Source organism: Coturnix japonica, chromosome 11, assembly GCF_001577835.2.
Source record: "Coturnix japonica isolate 7356 chromosome 11, Coturnix japonica 2.1, whole genome shotgun sequence".
Lineage (NCBI taxonomy): Eukaryota > Metazoa > Chordata > Aves > Galliformes > Phasianidae > Coturnix > Coturnix japonica.
This window is the reverse complement of record NC_029526.1, coordinates 17,457,377-17,477,529: the sequence shown is the minus strand read 5'-3', so window position 1 is coordinate 17,477,529 and position 20,153 is coordinate 17,457,377. Positions and strand designations below refer to the sequence as shown.

General features: G+C 50.1%; 1 protein-coding gene across 3 annotated transcripts in view; it reads right to left on the bottom strand.

Moving 5' to 3' along the window:
• ZFHX3 (zinc finger homeobox 3) overlaps nt 1-20,153 on the bottom strand; it is a 144,803-nt gene that overhangs the window by 27,235 nt on the left and 97,415 nt on the right. For all 3 annotated transcript variants that reach the window (XM_015874229.2, XM_015874231.2, XM_015874232.2), the window contains exon 5: nt 2,541-2,648. In XM_015874229.2, coding sequence (XP_015729715.1) covers nt 2,541-2,648 — 108 coding nt within the window. The remainder of the gene's footprint in view (nt 1-2,540; nt 2,649-20,153) is intronic.

Sequence of the window (20,153 nt, the reverse complement as noted above, 5' to 3'; positions counted from 1 at the left end):
TCTTCTAAAATACATACAAAAATGAATTGATACATTGATTCTGCAGCTGAAAACACTTTGGCAAACTTTCAATGAAAGCAGCAGAGTTTCTCCGCTCAGCAAACTGCAGACCCAGCACTGCCTGCCACAGCTGTGCCATAACACACACACAGACCTGACTCACTCCAGGCCTTTTTTGTAAGAAAAAAATGATCACGCCGTCTGCAGTTAAGAATCCGAGGTACAAAAGTGAGTAAATTGCTAAGGAATGCGATGAGCAAATTGCAGCTCAGCACACAGAGGACAGGTCTTGCAGCCTGCACGTTCCCACCTATCTCCGCTTTCACAGACCTGCAGCAGTGGCAGCAGCTCGGCAGGGCTCCCACACAGGGCAGCCTGTGCCCGCTCTGCTCATGGCCACAGCTCTCCTGCTCTTCAGGGAACGCTTCCGAGGTGCCTTCCCAGAAATTGTGCTCCAGTGTTTCACAAACTGGACCAGGAGATATAGGTTTTTTTTTACTATTATCTAACCCCAGCCTTCTTCCTTTCCATTTAGGGCCATTACTTCTTGTTGTCTATATCCTGAATACAGAGACCAGATTATTTTCTTCCATTCAGAAGCACTTTATGCAGAAGACTTATTTTGTCCTCCCCTGTTTTTGAGTCAGGTAAGCTCCTTTATCCCACTTCCTCCCCAGCGCTGACATTATACTGACCACGGTCTTTATTTGTGCTGTTCAGCTTTTCTGACATTGCTCTACTTCCCTGACGCCCCAAGCTCTGAAGCGGACACGATCCTCCAGGGGAGGCTTTCCAGAGCTGAAGAAATGTGTCTCTTTTTCATAATATTCTTATCTACACCACAATTACTCAAGCTTCATTTTGAGAATGTCCTGAACAGCACCGCCAGAATCCTTCCTAAGGAGAAGACACAAGACATTGCTGACAGCACCGAGGCCTTCCTCACACAGAAGGAAATTGGGTCGTGTTGACATGATCTGTTCTTGACAAATCCATGTCGACTGTTCCTCATCTCATTATCTTCCAGTCAGTACTTACAAACAGTTGTTTGGTCAATTCCCAGGAAAATCTGGGGCAAATGAAGCTAGCAGGTGTGCGGTTCCCCAGCCACTCCTCAGCTTACAGATAAATACCATGTCTGTCCCCAAACAGCACTTCCCTCATTTTCTGTGACTCACAAGAGAGCAGCTGACAGGTCGGAGGTGTTGTGGTCACCTCCTTGAAATGCCCAAGGATGAAGCAGAGGACACAGACGTGAACACACGTGGCTGAACTGAACCCTTGGCAACCTGCTCCCACGGCTGGAGGACGAGCCTTTGTGCAGTGCCACCAGCAGGGCTGCTGGGCTCTCATGAAGTCAGCCCGTTTAGTCAAGATGGAAGCAGAGAAGGTGACCTCTCTTCAGTTTTGCTGACATCAGGGTTGATAGCCTTCCCACTGCACAGCAGCTCCTTCCTTGCAGTCTTCTTACAGCAAGGTAGTGTTCAAGCACTTCCTTGGTGCTCCCTATATCCTGGGATATCCCCATATAGTTGGTTACACCTCAATTTCCACAGCTGCATTTTGATAACCCTGTATAGCTGGACAATGCAGTCCTGTGGTTGTCAAGACTAGCATAACCTGGTTTCTACTCCCTTCCATGTCTGGGGACCACAAGGACATGATGATACAGCCACGCTCTTCAAGGAAGCTTGAAAGCAGAAGCAATGCAAGACTGAGGGGTGGTACCTGTTGAGCAGATCCACTGTACATAAATGATTTCAGAACTTTTTTTGCTTTCAAGTTCAAGGCTGGTGCTGCTACGCATTTGAAAGCAGACCTCAAATTCAACAACACACATGCAGAAACCTTGCTGAGGCTTTACGCTTCAGGCTGGCAAGTGGCCCTGGATGCTGTTTGCCCAGATAGATACACACAGAGCAGCCTAGGCTGCATTTTCCATTGTGTTTTCCTGAGAAGACTTAATGAAGCTGTGAAATCTACCCAAGTATTTTGCAAAGAGAAACCTTTCAGATTCCTACTCAGCAATGTAAGGATTATTGTACACCTGCAGTTTGTTTCAGGATGTCACAGATCCAGCAGAAAGCGAGCAGTTAACAGCATAGCACAAGGTCTGCCTCTCTGCTCTTCTGAGTCAAAACCAGAGTTAGGGCCACAATGGAAAAGTAGGTTAACAATCTCTCCAGTCTTAACTACAGGGTGGGGTTTCATGATATGCTTAATCCAGCCTAAGTGCTGTCAGCTGCCAACAAGGGCAGTCCCTTTCTTCTCCTCCAATCCCAGCTGCAGATTCCCACTGCCCGTGTCAGGCCCAGCACCATGTGAGAACAGGCGAGCTCTGACCCGCGGCCCCGGGGCTGGCAGGGGATGCATGAGTGACCACGGCTCAAACTACGTGAGTGTGTTGCAAAGCTGCACCCAAAGGCTTCACAGCACTGACATCATGCTGACAGCACTGGGCAGCACGGTTGTTTAAGGAAAGAATTTTGCAGAAACTCCCTGCTATTCACTCTTAGATTTAAAGAGGGACCAAAACCCACCTGTCCATTTGCTCTGGTCCTTGTCCCCTGCACTCTCTTGCTCCTTGGCAGGCTCTTCAGCATCAGCAGCTGTTTCATTGGGCCCTTCTGCATCTTCAGTGGCCTCTTCTGAAAAACAAGAAGCAGAAAAAATAACATAAAAATGAAAGTCAAGCCAGAAGATCAAGTAACTGCCACTGAGGAACAGAGCACAACTGCTGGGTGGCAAGTGTTGATGCCGCCCGGCATTCTCCGATGACCACCTATGAGCTGGTCAAGAAAGAGGCTACAGAAGATACTGAGGGGAGGAAGTGAAGAATCTGGCCTATCTCTGCCACTTATAGCTACTGATGTCCCCTGCAGTGTAACAAGCAGGAAAACAACTGCCTGGAATGAGAAGGGTCTACTCAAATGTGCCATAGATCAGAGAAGTGCTGAGGCCTGATCAGAGCCTTCAGCACCTTCAGCCTCATCACTTCCCTCATCCCCAGCTCAAGCTCCTAGGACCGGATGGCACCGCACAGTGCTGACCCTGACCACTGAGACCCCCAGATCACCTCAGAGCAACACGACTCCTGCTCAGAGCAGGGGGCAGAGGACATGGCCCTGGCACAGAACATGGGAGGAGGCTGCTGATGGGCCTTATTTTCATCCCGGCCATGGGAAAAGCTTGAGCACACATGCTCGAGCAATGCCAAAGCATGAGGGAAAAACATGAAATGCCACTGCCCCAACTGTGAACAAAAGCAGCAGTGTGCTGCGGCCATGGCTGCACGGGGCACATCGACAAGGCATCCTCGTTAGGTGGGACACAGGGAGCGAAACAGCTGTAGCTGCCAGACCTCTAACACCAGGATGATACAGCCACATTATCATCTAACATCGCGGGTATTTACGTACAGTGCAGGCAGCTCGGCAGCTACCATGTAATTGACGGGGGCTACATCAACAGTGGGAGGAAAGGGTACTTATAAGCCATTATATCCTCTTTTAGGCAGGAGAGTTCATAATTTTAACTTGCATTATGGTCATGGTAAATCCGAGGCTATCCTGAGGCTTTAGCTGAACTACCTAACTAGTTAAATCATCTCCCCCTGCACATCCTCCTCCTAACAATGACAGGGCAAGAAATTGGGATTAAAATATATATATTAGGAGACTGCAGATACTCAGCAGTGCCCTTTGAGAACACAGCAACTTAAATCAAGGAGGAACTTGCAAAAGCATCCAGAGATCTGCAGTGATATTAAAAGGAAGAGCTGTGATTTATACTCCACCTCTCTTTCACTTTTTTTTTTTTTTTTTACAAGCTAAAGATGCTTGAGAACTGCAGGGATCCCAGGAGTCTTCTCCAGAGAGAACAGACCCCAGAGCAAGAGGCACCTCTGGGGAAAGTGCCTAATGCAGAAAGCCATGTGTTACTGATGCAGAGATGAGACGAGCCTGGTGAGATGAGTTTACTGGAGAAAGGGCTGTGCCATCAGCAGTTGGGTTCCCATTTCAGAAATTAATATTCCATTTTTTCTCCCTCTTGCAGAACAGTCCCGTCCTCCCACCCCCCAAACCCACTGCCTTGCTGCCTTCAATACACTGCGGTGCAGGGCGAGAGAGCATCTATTTAACCGAGGCAGCTGGCGTGAAGAGCAGATTTATGCTGGCTTGATCAAACCCCTTCATTAGGAGTTGTCTATTGCTGTGTTAAACCCTCGCTAAGGACACCCAGGGGGTCCCAGCTCCCTGCCTCGGCTGCCCGCGGGCGCTGCAGGCACAACAAAGCTGCCCGGCACGGCGGCACTCCCGGCTGCGACCCGGAGGTGTCAGCATCGGCATAGCAGCAGGACGGCTGCTGGCTGCCCGCTCAGACGCTGTCTGGGCTCTAACCTGAGCATGTGGAAATAATATACGTCTCCAAGAGCACTGTCTGGTTTGAGGGAAATAAAATAGGACATTCATAAGCAGTTACACCATCTGTCTTTATACCATCATCATCATCAACAAGGGGAAAAAATAGCTCCTTAAAATGGATGAAAGCCCAGGCTGACAGTAACCGGAAAAATGTGAGCTATGAATACCAATAAAGGTAGAAAATGATTAAAAAACAAGGCTACAAATGGCAAATCCTTCTGCCCTGCTCAGCGTGCAGCTCCTCATTCAAGGCGCAGCCTGTCTCACTGGGCAGCCCTTAACAAAGCCACCAGACAGACACTCGTACCAAGAGCTCGCTGAGCCCCATTCCTGGAAGTGGCTCCTCTCTGAGGATGAAGTCTGCCTCCTTGGCTCAAACACTCCTGTGCTGGACAGGCAGGCAGCAAGAAAGCACAACACATGATCCAAAACCTCCTCCTCCTCTCTCAGCAAGATGCATTCATTTTTCTGAAAAGCAATTTTTAAAGCAGGATGAGAAGGGAAGGGAGCACAAGATGCATGTGCCCCGGGAGGCCTGGCTGGGCTGCAGGTCAGCAGCAGAAGCTCTGCGCACCGCTGCTGCTTGGCTCTGCACTCAGGCTGCCTGTGGCTGCCCCGGTGCTGCTCCTGGGGCTGTGCTGCAGCCATACTGGTGTTCCTGGGGGGCTCTTGCAGCTGGGCCCTTGTGCTGCTGCTGCTGCCTGCAGGAGGATGTGGGGCAGGGAAGTGTGAACTCCAGCTACCTTGTGATGCTTGTCCAATAGATATTTTTGGATGGCTGGATTCAACTTTGCTCGCTGTGCTCAACCTAACTTGTCCCGCAGCCATCGGTGTGGTGTGTAAGCTGACTTCAGGGATGGCTGAGGGCACGTCCTCCGCCACGCCAGCCCTCAGGTGGCCAACAGAACCAAACCAGCCCTGCTTTAGCATTTCTTTGGGGCATCGTTCACACAGAACAATGACAGTAGCACATCTGGTGAGGAAAGGTCCAATTTTCTACTTGATCCATTGCACATGCATCATGGAGTTGCTGAGCTCCAGTTTTCTTCCATTTTAACTGTCTGCAAATCCCAATGGCACGTTGTTCCCATGCTGTACTCTAATGGAGCTGACCTCTGCGTTTACCTAAAGCCTGACAGCCAAGACAGGAGCAGGAAGAACACCTCATGGTGAACTCCCAAAGGCCAAATGGTCAGCAAGACATGGGAAATTTATTTCCAAATCAAAACGATTCTTGGAGGCTGCAAACACTGTCTGTTAGGACCGATCCACCTTACAGCTTGACTGTATTTTCATTAAGAGGACTGATAAAAACTCTCCCAGTAGGTGCCTAACTCAAAGTTGTTCGTCTTAAGAAGTGCCCCAGTTGGGACTGATATCCAGGGGTGTGATGACCCTGCAGTATCTCAGCTGTATGCTGGAGTGTCTGCAGGTCAAGGGCTCTGATCAGGACATAGAGGGCGTAGGGAGGACGCTGAACACAGAGGGGTGGAAGTCCTTCATAAGAGATGTTTCTCAGGAGGTGGTGGGGGCTCTGGACAGCCAGGGTTGCTGCTCTGCCTCACGCACAGAGGATGGTAGGAGCTACACTGGTACCCTCAGCTTCCCAGCTACACATGGTTTATGGGTTTGTGAAGGGTTAAGAGGACTTCATCCTCTGCAAGAAGCTCACCAGGGCAGGTCGAGAGCTTCTGCTATGGGATTTGTATGAAGGGGATCACGTCCCATTGAAACACAAACGTTACAGCCTGCCCATGGGTCTCCGTGCCAGAGTGTTGTCCATGAGGCACGTGACGTTGTGTTAATAAATTTTCTTAAAGGAATTTTCCAGCCCTGGGGCATCAGGTCAACACCAAGAGTGCACAGCTGTAACTGCGGGGCAGGCGGAGGGCCGAGGAGTCTGCTCCTCCATCGTACAGAACCGCCCCATGCAAATTCCTAGGAAAAGTCTTTTCTTCCTTCGTGAATAAATCATTTTAGACAGTGGCATTTCCTTTTAATTTAAAATTAAAGCAGTCACTATGGGAAAGGGGGAGGGTGAAGAAGAGGGGGAGAGGAGTCTGGAAAATCATGGGCATCTCCTGACATCTGCAGATGTCGGAGTCTCTGAGCTCAGTTACGCACTGAAAACGCGCCCGAGTCCCCGTGCACAGCACTTCCACCCTCCGAGCTGATGAAGTTCGCGGGTGTGGAGGACTCAGCAAACGCCGACTGGATCCAGGCCAGGCTGAGCAGCCGAGACCTCCCCCCTCCTCCCTGCTTTATTTTCCTTAACAAACCCAGATCTCGTATCCGAGGGGGTAAGGGGCATTTCGGGGTGGTGGAAATGTAGCGACGGGAGAGAAAGGGCACGCATTTGCCTCCCCACCCTCCGGCAGGCTCAAGAGCTGAGAAACATTAGCTGTCATGAACCACAATCAAATCAGGTTTGAAATATTTAGCAGTGGCTTGGAAAATGCGGTGGTGCAGCTCTGACAGGCGAGATGTGCAGACACCCATTTTCCATTATAATGGAAATATCAAGCCTGTTCTGAATATGTATAACCTAGAAAAATGTATTGATTTTTCATTCGGCATTAAAAAAATGAAATACCCTGCAGCTGTCAAAAGCCTTTTGTTAAAAGCTCATCTTTCCTGGAATGAGGTTTACCAGAAACAAGTTTTAATTGTACACAGGGTCTTTCCTTTGAAACAAAAAGAATCACTGATGCTCCCCCTTTTCAGGGTAAGTAGCCAAAAAATCCACAGACAGGCAGCACGGAGACCTGCCTGCTTTTAAGCCAGCGCTGCAGGGTGCAGTGACAGCAAGGCCGTGCACAGCCAGCTGCACAGAGAAGGGGGAACACCCCAGCAGGGCTTCACCTGAACCCATCTAACCCACGGCTGTGTGCTGGGGGTAGAGAGCACATGCAGAGTGCAGAGCATGGCAGGGAGGTGAGCCTGGCCAGCTGGATGCCCCAGCACAGAGACGGGCAGCAGCTCCCTGCTTACTGGGACATTGGTGGCTGGTATTGGCCATGTTGCGTGCTACCCCATGGCCACAGTGAGGCCCACCACGGCCACATCCGCTCCCACAGGTTGACCCAAAAGGCAGCAGGGCTCTGAACTTTGGCACCGCTCCTACGTGCAGGACACCCAAACATATGGGGGAGCAGAGCATCCTGCCTTCTGTTTCTCCCCCTCATTGTTTCTACACATGTGCTGTGCTGGGCCTTGTTAAGTGCACGCTGTTACAGGTGGGTGGATGTGGAAGCTGCTGGTGGTCTGAGGTGGGAGCGCAGGGACAGTGAACCCCTCTGCCTCCAGATGCCCACTGGTACCGAGCAGTTTTAGGGAAGAAAGATGAGATGGCGCAGGTTAGGTCACAGAGCATCACCCCAAGAACAATTAGGCCATTTCTTTGTAACCAAGTAACCAGCCCAACAAGAAAAATGTCCTACTCCCAACTTGCAGACTGTTTCAGGTGAGGATGAGACAATCCATCCACATGGAATTATTTTTCTGCTCTCCCGTATTTCTCACTGTGCTCAACTTGTCTGGGACTCAGCTGCAAGGTGCATACATATATGTACAAATACATTCTGTACTATCTCCTAACTGCATTGTTCTACAGAAACCTGTTTTCTTCCTGAAACAGACAGCAGAATGCCAAGCAGTGAATACACAAGGTACAGATTAAGAGAAGAACACGACAGAGCTTTGGCCCTGATGTATGAAGCTAGTAGATTAGTCCCAGCACCTGACACAGGGCTGCAGGAAAACAGTAATAATCCTATGTGCATATCCTGGATTAACAACACTTCCAAGATGGCCCTGTTTGAGAGCATGGTCAGAGCGCACCTATGCTGCTTTCATATAAGAAAAGGCCGCCTACAAACCTGTCCCAGACTGACAGAACCACCCCCACATCCCGTATTTTTAAGGTGAGGAAAGCTGAGTGGGCTCCTGTGCAGTTACTGATGCTGGCAAGTGTTGAGGTGAGCAAAGCATGAAGTTCAGCAGCAAAAAACAAAACAAGAAGTCTGAAAACTCATAGCTTCTAGTCCATCATTTCCTGCTCCAGTTAACAAGTTCAGAATTTCTGGCCAATACAACAGCACCCACATCACTGAGTATCTCCAGAACAAGCTCCTTGCTCGAAAAGAAATGAGAAGATCTTCAGCCAGATGCTGACATCTCCTTAAGTACAAATGCTTTTACTAATATGGTTACTACTTTTGCATTCAGGCGCTTTATCTGATTTACCAGCTCCGCCAGAGGCCTCGCTTCCGAGCACTCCGTGGGCTCGTGGTGTCCGCAGTCAGCGTGCAGCGGGGAGGGCTGACAAAGGCCCACAACCTTTTGTTTTGTCATTTTGGCAACAAGATGCAGCAGTGCTAAGGAAGAGAATAATCCACTCCTGCAGTGCCATTACTGCGGTCAGCGTACGCGCGTGGGAGCAGAAGGGAATCTGGATCTGACAGGCAGGGGATGAGCTCAGGAAAGGCCCCGACTGCTCTGGAACTCTTCATCTGCCGGGCAGAGTGGGTATGTGTTCTGCAGAAAACATCGCCTGGGAAAACAGCTCTGCACAAACAAGGTCAGCTGCCCGATGGGAGCAGAGCACGAATTGCTCCCACCCTCCTGCAGGCCTGGGGCTGTGTTTATCCAGAGAGGAACGGTGGACTCAGGGCCGGGGCATGGTGCTGCACTGCCACGTGGGCTCCCAGCTCCCCCCATAGGTCTGGTGGCACAGTGACCATCACAGATCACCTCTGGAGGACGTGTGCTCAGCGCCACGTGCAGAGACCGAAAGCAGGAACCCACTGCTCAGCCAGCACCGGCCTCACTCTGTGCGTGAGAACAGGGGTATTCTGTAAACCAGGCTGGATTTTAAGCCAGTGGAGCCCAACAGGGATTTGCCCCCTCAAATTTCAGCAAAACTATAAAGGTTGCTGCTATTTTCACACATGAAATGTAAAAAAAAGGCAAATTCCTTGAGCATGTTTGTAGTGGAGCGTGATGTGATTGTGTTGTCATTTATGGGAAATAATCGCAAGCCCATCTCTCCCTTTCCCCCCATTTTCCAGTCCAAATAACCATGAAAAATTACACTTCAATGTCAGGAGGACAACAAAGGAGGGGCTTTCTCCTGCGGCTTGACGGCTTTCCAGCACCCCCCGCTCCTTTGGACAAAAACTACCTTCAATTCTATTTCATTTTAAATGTGATCTAACAAATGCATCTTGACAAGTTCCTTTCTTTTTTTTTCTTTTAAACAGCATTTTGCACAGTTTAACCCAGCTCCAAACCGGAATCAGCTGGAAAGGAAACTCATGCAAATACACAAACACAGATCAAACAGCAAAACAAAAGGAAACGCATCTCCAGCTCCAGGTCTGCAGGGAAGGACAGCTCGGCCTCAGAGATGGAGGCAGGCGGGAGGAGGGACAGGGAACAAAGGGAAGGGACAGCGGGGAGGGTGAGCAGAGAGCAGGTGGGGCAGCGGCGAGGAGATGAGGCAGGATGGCAATAGAAGGGGTCTGAGGACAGGGGTATGAACACAGGGCACCTTTGTGAACGAAGGGACCCGTGTCCCCAGCCAGCACCGCACACTGCCGACGTCCCCACCAGCACTGGGCTGCTCCCATCACAGCCAGATGCCCGCATCTCACCCTGCCACCCCACAGCTCCCATCCTCAGCACCTGTGTGCCGGGAAGGCACCGCGCTGCACAGACGCAATGAGATGCCGCTGACGCTTCCCAAGTGCTGCAGGTTTGCCAGGCCCTTGGATTTTTAATAATAAAAAAGCCATCCTTGCTACCACATAAAAACATCCACACTGCTCTTCCTCATGCAGCTCTCCAGACGAGGCCGTATGCTCGGAGAGATTCATCTCACACCCACAGGCTCACTCTGGTTGCTCTGGGGATGGCCTGCAGAACCAGCGACGTGGAACGCTGTGGAGACAGCCTGTGCCAAAGGCGTGAAACTCCGCTGGTGCTGCTCTCAGTCACAGCGGTTGTGGTTGTGGTGTCATGGAACCCGGCTTCTCCTGGAGCTAATTTCCAGGGATTAACGCTACATTTGAACAAAGACAGCCGCAAATGCCACAAATGATGTGTATGAGGGGTCCTTCTGGATCAAAAGAGGATCAGTCTCGCATTTTTCTTCATGAACTGCCTGCAGGAAAGGCTCACGGACAGCATTTGCAGGTGGAATGTGATGAGGCAAGGTGAGACGTTCAGACGGGTTCTGCTTCATCTCAGCCAGGAGACCGACACCAAAGCATGACAGGATGCCGGGATGGACCCCAGCCCCAGGAAACAAGTAAAGCCCATCTCCTCAGCTCTCCAGTTCTAAAATGGAAACAGCATTTGTCTGTCCCTCAGAGGTGCCAAAAAGATAAACGTGACAGCATTTGAGGACACGGCACTTGAGTAACGGAGGCCGTGGCACAGCACATGCAAATGCAACCACAGAACATCCATATTTTCATCTGGAAGAAAATAATCCCTGCACAGAGCTGCTGGGGCAGGAGGAGGCTGGGAAGGGCAGCGGGCAGGGAAGGGGCAAAGCCGCACCCTGGGAGTGGGGCTGTGGCCAAAGCAAGGGTGCTGTGGGCCTCTGGGCCAGGCCTGTGACTGCAGACAGCCAACAGGAACTGCAGCCAACAGAGCGTGCTGGCAGAGGGAAGTCTCTGTGTCCTGATATGAGTGTGCCCACGTGGGCCATGCAGGCCGCCCCCTGCAAGAAGCCCAGAACAGAGAGCTGCTCTTGTGATCCCTGCAGTAATTCACTGCATTCTTCTCTCCTGCACGTACTGGCTACGCTCAGCACAATCCCAGTGTATTTCTGTTGACTCCTGACCTTGCTGTCATGTTGATAGCTTCCCATGAAGCAGGACCAAACCGCTTGGATTGGTGCAAAAAAGGGAGAAAATGCAGGCACAACACACACCCTGTGACGCAGACTGGCAGCAGGGACGCACACAATATGCAGTTACACAGCTCTGGATCGGCCTGTGAGGACACACTTGAGGAACCCCACGTCATGCCGTGGTGGAGATGACCACGTCCGAAGGCTGAGATGCCCCTTCCCTGGGTTTGGGTTACCAGCACAAGCAGAATGTCAGTGATTGCTTTTCCACTTTCACTAATAAGCTTTCAGCAGAAGAAGATTTCAGCTTCCTACAGCCAACAGGCACTTTTTCTCCACCTCTCCTGGCTTCGAGTAATTGAAAGCGACTGCAATCTCAGCCCGGGCTCTCCAGTATTCAGCTGTATGGGGAGGTCACAGGGTGTCAAGTGAAGCCTTTCCATTCACCTCCACACCACCAGCACTGCATTAACGGCAGCAGCCTGCTCCACAGCCCAGAGGAATGTGCAAAATTACAGGGGCTGCTAACAACCACAGAGATCCAACACAGCTTATCTGCAGCAGGGAGGGAGGGGTGCCAGCTGCATCTCTGCAAAACCCAAGCAGAGCCCCAGCAAACCCCTGATTTTTTTTCAATTTATGCATGCATATATAAGAAACTGCATATTCACCCATAATATTTTTGCGGCAAGTGAAACACATTCTCTATTCCCAAATCCTCTTTCATACAGCAGGGATGGATTTCAACTCACCATCAAATCTAAGACAAGACAGGCTGTTATATGGCTGTTCTACCTTGTAGGTGAAGCACAGAGGACCAAGTGAAAGGGAAGAGCTTGGGAAAGCCCCCACGGAGGCCCCGAAGGTGATTGCGGCTCACAAGCAGCCCAGCCTGCAGAGCAGTGCCTGCTGTGGCCGGAAGGAAGGAGAGCTTCCACCACCCTGGGACACTGCTCACCCCTGCCGTCCCTGAGCTTGGTTCACTGGGAACACTAATGAGGGAGCACCAGGTGCTCCAGGGATTCAGAATGTTCCTGGAACCTGGATGAAGGCGCACGTACAGGTGGTGGCTCCAGCAGAGGCCTGTGATAAGAATTTATTTCTTTCAATTATGAGCTCTTGTCCCCAGTCTCAGTTCATCAGCACGGCGCAGCCGAGTCAATGAAAGCTCTGTAATGCAGTAATCAGATGCACAGCGACTTCCTGGAACCGCCGGCTGCGCAAAGCGGCCAGCACAGCTCTCAAAACAAGCAGCAACTTCGGAAGCAGGTTCCCAACCCGACCCACCTTCCTGCTCCCAGCCCACACGGCAGCTCCTGTTCCTACGGCTAAGGCAGATGCAGCTTTATCACGAGATCTGCAACTGGCCTGCTTCAGCAGGAGTGGTCGAATGAAGCAGTGCCTCCTTACGCTTTGCTTCTACTGCCCACGCACATCCTTCTTTAAAGGAAGGCTTCCAGGGGCACTTGAGATGTACTTCCAGATGAAGCTTTTGGTTTTGTTTTTTTAATAGAGTTTGATGTGAAAGTTTTGATCCCATCAACCCAGCAGCGTTCTGAAATACCCTGTTTCAGACAGAGAAGGAATCAATCCATTGCCATCAAAAAGAAAACGTAGGAGAAAAAAGCCAGAACAAGTATCACTGATGAGATCTCTCCTGTCCCTGTTAAAAACAAAGCGCTGCTTTGCAGCTTTTATTTAGGGTAAACGCAGCAGGCAGCACACTGCAGGAAGAGCCATGGAGCTGAGCATGGGCTGTGACGTCCCCCAGGTCCAGGTGCCAGGAGGTGCAGCAGCTTCACTATTACTGCCTGATGTTGCTGCCTCCAGGCTTCACCTGGTCTGTTTATCCCTTAAATCAACAAACCGAAGCTTTTCCCCTAATTCGCCTTTCAAAATGAACCCCAGAAACAGGTCCTGACTTCAGACACCACTCCGACTCCAGCCTGGCACAAGCTCCCCGTTCTCGCGGCCGCTGCTCGGACCCACTCCCACCCTCCCCAGGCATTCACCTCTCCCACACAGCAGCACGGGAATGCTCACCCACTGCAGCCTGCTCAAGAGCTCTATTGATCCAACACACACTTGGTGCCTTCAAAGTTGTTTATGATCAATATGCAAATTGCCCATGGCATTGATCTGGTATTAATTTTCAATTAGGGAATCCACAAGGGGTCTCCCAGGGTCAATATCCAACAACACAAAGTAACTCCATGGCAGAATAGTGGGATTGACGTTGCCAAGAGCTGGAGCTGCTCCTGTTCCGTCAACCCCAGACCTCATGGATGCTCCTCGCACTGTGATCATGGGGACAGCAGCCTGGCAGCCCTGCTGTGACTGCACCAGGGGACAGTCACAGTCATACACAGGGAGGCACTGTGCAGCATACAGCCTCCATGCAGGTGTTTTGTCACCCAGCAGCCAAATTACAACCTCTGGGCAGTCGAAGGCAGTGCCACAGGCAGTGGACAGCCCTCAAAACCCCACAATGGGGGCTCTGCTTGACATCAATTCATGCCCCTTCATAGATGAGACCCAGGCCCTGCGCTCTCCCGGTGCACTGCTGTCCCCCACAGTGGAGGAAGGGCAGACCCGAGCGGCGCACAGCAGCCCTGCTCACACCCACTGCTCCTCCATAGGAACCCTGCCACAGACCACGTCACTTCCACACGTGCTGGTGACATGAGCAGCAATGCAGATTAACAGCTGGTGGGTACCAACTTAAGGCAACCCCACTGCAAGCATTTTTAGACAACAGCCTTCAATATACCTGTTGTGCTTTCTGCACTAATGCAATTATTAATATGGATCGTGCAGAGAAAGCGTAACATAATAGTGCACAGAACAGCTCCCACAAAGCTAGACTGAAGGGGTCAGGGTCTAGGCAGAGCACACAAGCAGCTTTCCAATGAAACAGGGGAGGTAAACAAACACCGTGCTTTGCCATCTGAACACAAGCTAAGTAATCCTGCACGTCCCTGGAAAACATGCTCAAAATGGAAAGGATCTGCACGTGTACCACACGGAGGTTAAAAAAAGGGAAGGCAAACATAACTGAAATTGCCTTGTAAATCTGGAGAGGTGTGGCCCTTCCCAGAAGACAGACCCCATCCCACCAGCCATGCTCCCAACTCTTCCTCTCAAGGGAAGCCATCTGTTTCACTAAATCCCACCAGCGGCATCCAAGAGGTGATGGCCTCCTTGCACCGGATGGTCGTCCCACACACACCCACTGCTCTGCCACTCACTGTGCTAACCAGCACATTAGCTACCCAGGCTAATTGGTTTATGGATAACATTAATTACCATGTTGCTCATTAATGGATGAAATCTTTATTGGTTCCATTGATCAGCGGGACTTGTTAGCCGGCCTCCTAACCAATGGCGGATGTAACAAGCTCTCTTATTGGCATATCAATTAATGCAATCAATTTCTGGCCAGCGGCTGCCATTCGCTTCCCTGCTTGTTAGACTGTGGAAGACAGAGTCATGTCAAGTAAGCATTTATTTAAAGGGTTTCTAATTCTTCTTGAGCTGACTTCCCAGCAGGCTTTCTGCCACACAAGGGTTTTCTGCCTCCAGAGACCTTCCCCTTTCCTCTCACTGCAGAACCAGATCTATAACAGTCACTGCAAACTAACTCATTTCTGTAAAAATATTTATCAAGTTATGCAAGTAGGACAGCTAAAGGTGTCAGATTAAGAAATCAGACCTGTGCGACTGACCCAATTTAACACACTGGAGAGATGGGTAGGAGTACGAGCCCATTCCCGGAAGACATGCAGGGGCTCAAGAGCCATGCCAGAAAGCCTCCCCGCGCACAGCCTTGTTTTAATTACAGGGTCAGTTCCTCAAATTACCATGGTTTGCCAGAGAACAATAAAGCTCTCAATGTTTCTGCCCTACTCCACCTTCCAGAGTGAAGCTGGGCACTTCGTATCTTCACAAAGCCTTGCCACATGGATCTACAGATCCCAGCATCTCAACTGGTGCCTGCAACATTGCTGTTTGGCAGCCCTAGCTCCAGTACACAAGTGGAGCACAAATGGAGTTTTGACAAAGAGCATTAACCAAGGTCAAACTCCAGGGAATCCTCTTGGCTATAACTAATCCTCAACAACTGGCTACAAGAGACTCACTCGGTCTTCTCATATTTTCTGCACTAAACCCGAATCTGAACAGAATGATCCAAAACAGCTGAAGTACATCAGGAATTCAGAGCAGTGAATGTTCACCCATTTACCAAAGACCTGAAAAGGCTCTGATAACAAAGACTGCCCATAAGCCGCTCTGCTTAGGCTCAAGAGTCCTTAAATCCTCTAAGTCTTTAGAAGCAGCTCTACCCTACTGAAGTCCAAAAATTAGCTGCATCCAATGCTAGTGAACAGATGGAGAACATGACGACACGGGCAGTGCTGGTGCAACGCTACCTGCAACACGGGATCATACAGTACCTCCCCACACCATCTCTAGGGCAAGAAACACGTATGAAGAGCACTAGACCTAAGCCTCCCCCAGCCAGAAACCGGAGAGATTGGTTCTGCTCTCCTGAGGGAGGTGACAAAGGGACAATTTGATAAAAGAACAGAAAATGGGTTGCAGTCTGAAGAACACCAAGCGAGATTTTCAGATTCATTTCTCCCAGAGCCAGAAGGGACATTCGGTTAACTTGACATGCACCAAATGATGTTCCTATAAGAGCCTCTGCTCTCACTTACAGAGACTTTGTGCTCTCCATCTTCCCAGGCCTCTTGGCCTACCAGTTTCCAGTGGCGGAACAAATTCAAAAAGATCTCACATACCATCCTGCTCGTCCCCCTGCCTGTGGGTGGCCATGCTTTGTAATGATCCCCGCTACTTTCAGCATCTGGCTGCTGAATTTCTAGCTGACATGACGAGACAGCCAGGGTCATCTTGTATGCCCCAGCACGTGATGAGATGCTGCAGCCCAGGAGGCTGATGCTGCTCTCAGACATGGGCTGGCTGCCAGAGGAGATAACAGCGGGCTCAAAGATGTGCCACATCAACTGCCTCAATGCAGGAGGCTGTTTTCCTTTGGAGTAGGCGTTTGCACTACAGAAGTATGTCTGGTAAACGTTCCGGCAGCCAGACCAAGATGGAAATGTCAGTGGGCTGCCCAGCACTCCAGGCCTCCATCCCCCTCTTCACTGCTGACCTTGGATCCCCCTATGCAGCTCCATACATGCAGGAAACCCAGCAGCTAATGGATCTGCAGGACCTCACAGGTGAAACAAACACATTTTCCCCATAGAATCAGACTTGGTAATTAGACTGTGGAAATCAGTGTCACAGAATGTAGCTGTGGCCAGGATTTCAGCAATACTCACAAATGAGATCAGATAATCAAAATTAGTATCAAAAGATACAACCACTAAATCTAACAGAAGAATATGGAAAAAAACATAAACAAACGAGCTTTAGGACATATATGAACTGCCTCCTCGCCACCAGAGTTTACGCAGGCACTCTCATGGCAGCAGGTGAGCCTGCAGCTCTTTCCTCACCCTGTGGTTTTCCAACACTCTGCCACTTCCCAGCTCCTTGCAGGCATGCTCTGAGTGCTGCCAGGTAACAGCTCAGGACTGAGGGGATGAGGCTGTGGCATGGCAGCACATGCTCTGCATCCCGCCGTGCTCAGGTCCTGCAGGCAGGGAGCAGGCGGCACCACAAGGATCATGGCCAAGGCCAAATGAGCAGCGAGATGAGACATCTTTGCCCACGCTGCACCTCCAGGACCTGAGGTGTGGGGCAACATCTGTGAGCCCAGCCCAAAAAGTCACCTCTTGCCCCAGCTGCCTTTATAGCAAGTTAATTCAGACGTCAAAGTAATGTCTCATATACAGCAACTGCACATGGGTATTGAAACGAAAAAACAATCATCTCCATGAAAAGATGAATCAAAATCTAAGCAGTGAGCTGTATGTATGCAGATGTTCTGGAGCTGCTCACCACAGCCCATGGTGACTGTCATTCTGCCACCAGCCTCCTGCCATCCCAAAACCATCCTCCCTCCATCCCACTGCCACCTTGCCATGCTGTCCTGGAGCAGCATGGTAGGCCAGGCAGAGCGTGACATCTGGGTCCGTGGCAGCTGCCAGGCAGAGCCAAGCTGGCCCTGCAGCCCCAGTGGGCAACAGCCGTCCCCGGCCACGGTGCTCCCCCCTCACCCAGGTGGCTCTGCAGGATCTTCCATGCCAAACATGGTAATAAATCAAACCTTATCAGAGCTGAACTATAAATCTGTGAAGACTCCGATAATTTCCAGCCCTGGGAATAACACCACAAAAGTACTTTTTAAACTAATTACTCAGATTCCGAAGCGCTGCCCTAATGAGCCTTCCTTCTGCCCAGAACTTACTAAGAGAAAAAAAAAAAGACTACCTTCAGCACAGTAATTACTGCTTTCCCCTTCAAACTTCTAACTGGAGATCAATGCTGCATTTTAAGACTCATTGATTTACAATTAGCCCGGCTTTCCTGCTAAAGTGTTTTTAAAGCAGAGTTTACTTTTATTTTATTTTGAAATCTCAAAGATCTGGTTCTTGGATTTTACGTCCTCATGAGAGGTGTGCTAGGAACTAAAAGAGGAAGGCACACATCCGAGCAAAGGAAGGAAAAAAGGATTTTTGTTAGGCTGGGATAGAAGGAAAGAAAAGAGACATTCAGATAGTTAAGGGATAAACATGAAAAGAAACTGAGAGGGAGAGAACCAAAGCTAAAAGAAAGGAAGGGGAAGTGGAAAAAGAAATACAAATGCAAGGAGGAGAAATGAACTGTGGGCTGGGATAGCCAAGTCACCGTCAGGCGGACGGATGCACTCACTGCCTCTGCTGTTTATTAGCATCCTTGGGAAAAAAAAGAAAGCAGCAGCTTTGTGCATCTCTGCAAAACAAAGCGCTAGTTAAAAATAGTGTGTGCAGCGGGGACAGAGCGCCAACATGAGGGTCCTGGCAGCCCTTGCGTTTGTACAATCTGTCCCACGAGGAGAGCAGAAGTAAGTGAAGCAATTAAGAATTCCACGCTGATTGCTTCAAACATGCTTCTCTATGCCATAAAGATAATAGCATCACGGATACATCCGCCTCCCCTCTCCCTGCCTCTTGCCATCCTAGCAGCAACTACTCCGCATCCCCCGGCTGCTCTCCTGGTGCTGCAGGCGATGGCTGAGCCGTGCAGTGCCACCAGGATGGGCTGCAGGGCAGAGAGCTGCCATGGAACACACTGCAGCCAGCCCAGCTCTGAGCAGAGCTCAGCCCACCAACCTCCTGCCAGCCTCACCACTCTGTGCCTTCTTGGCAAGAAATGAGCTGCGCTGGACACACTGCTTCAGCACTCCCTGTCCCACCTTTGCCTCCCGGTTCTTCCTCCAAAACAAACACTTGGAAGGTCTGCTAGGATTAGCATAAGCAGCAACGTGACAGGAGCCAAACTGGGAAGCGGAGAAGCAAGGAAAATTGCCTACGATGGTTTACAATTTTGGAGCTGCCACAGCCTGCCATTTCATCTGCTGCTCTCATAAATTTAGTTCTTTACTGCTGTCGTGTCCCAGGAGCCAGTGGCAGACAATGATCCCAGAGTGATGAAAACAACAAAAAAATTAAATAAATAATAAAAAAAAGAAAACAGAAAAGCCAGTAACATCTCCCCTTTCTCATATTTAATTTTACAGAAAGCTGCTTAGCCCCATTTCAAAGACTAATATGAAAAAAGTGCAATTAAATCCTCGAAAAACTGACAGATCAGCAAAACAAAACCACCCGGAGGAGAGCACGATTGAGCCTCATTAAGAAAGAGTTCAGTCTGTTTTTAAAACCTTTCTTAACACTTAGCTGGGTACCTCTCAGCAGCAACCGCTCCCAATGCGCCCGGCATAATTAGTGTCAGAGCGGAAAGGAAAAAATCAACCTAGGAAACAGAAATTAAAACACCAGATTTAAGTGAGAGAAAAGGGTTCAGCTGCAGCAAAACCATCTAAATTCTAACAATAACCCCTCCTTTCCGTCTGCAGCAAAGAGCTGCAGCTCCACTGTATGCATAGACAAATACGTGCCAATTAAGAAGAAAAGTGGCCGGGGCAAATCTGCGCTGTAAAATTTCTATCACTAACCACTCCCAGTCCCCAAACAATATCTGCATGGCAGTCACATCCACCCACGAGGTCAGGTTAATGACAGATGGACAGTAAATTACACTGACCTCGACAGCAATTATAACTATCACAGTTGACAATAAGGAAATTAAGATACAGGGACAAATTCTGTGTGCTCTCAGCAGCTGGATCCTGTGCGGGCTGTGCATGCAGACACGCCGCCATATCCCACCGCTACATCGCAGCCTATAACAAGAGCTATACAGCTGAGATCTATTATTTCGCAGTGGGGGTGGGGAAGAAACGCATGGGAGATAGAAAAGATGGCAGAGAGATGAAGCCATTTTATTAAATCAGGCAAATTCTAATTTATTCTGGGGAGATGGAGGAGAGAAAATGGATTCACTCTCAGCATGCTCCCTCTGTACCGTCTGATCCAATCCCCTCCGCCTCGCCAGAGGGGGAGGGGGCGGCGGAGTTCTGCAATTCTCCCACAGTTGGAGAAAAAGATTACAAAACAAGGTGATTTTCTGTTCGGGGTTTGAAGCCGCTGCAGGGACAAAGCCTGACCTGGGAGTGCGGGGCTTGAGGGGCTTTTCTGCTCAGCTCCTGCAGGGCACAATCGAGCAGGGTAGGCACAAGCACTGCCAGGGAAGCATGCCCTGCGGTCCTGCACTCTGCCATGCTTGGTGCATGCCAAAGCACGCGCCTCAACAAGTTCCAGAGCTGTCACCATCTCCTTCCTTTGCCGGGTAAGGGA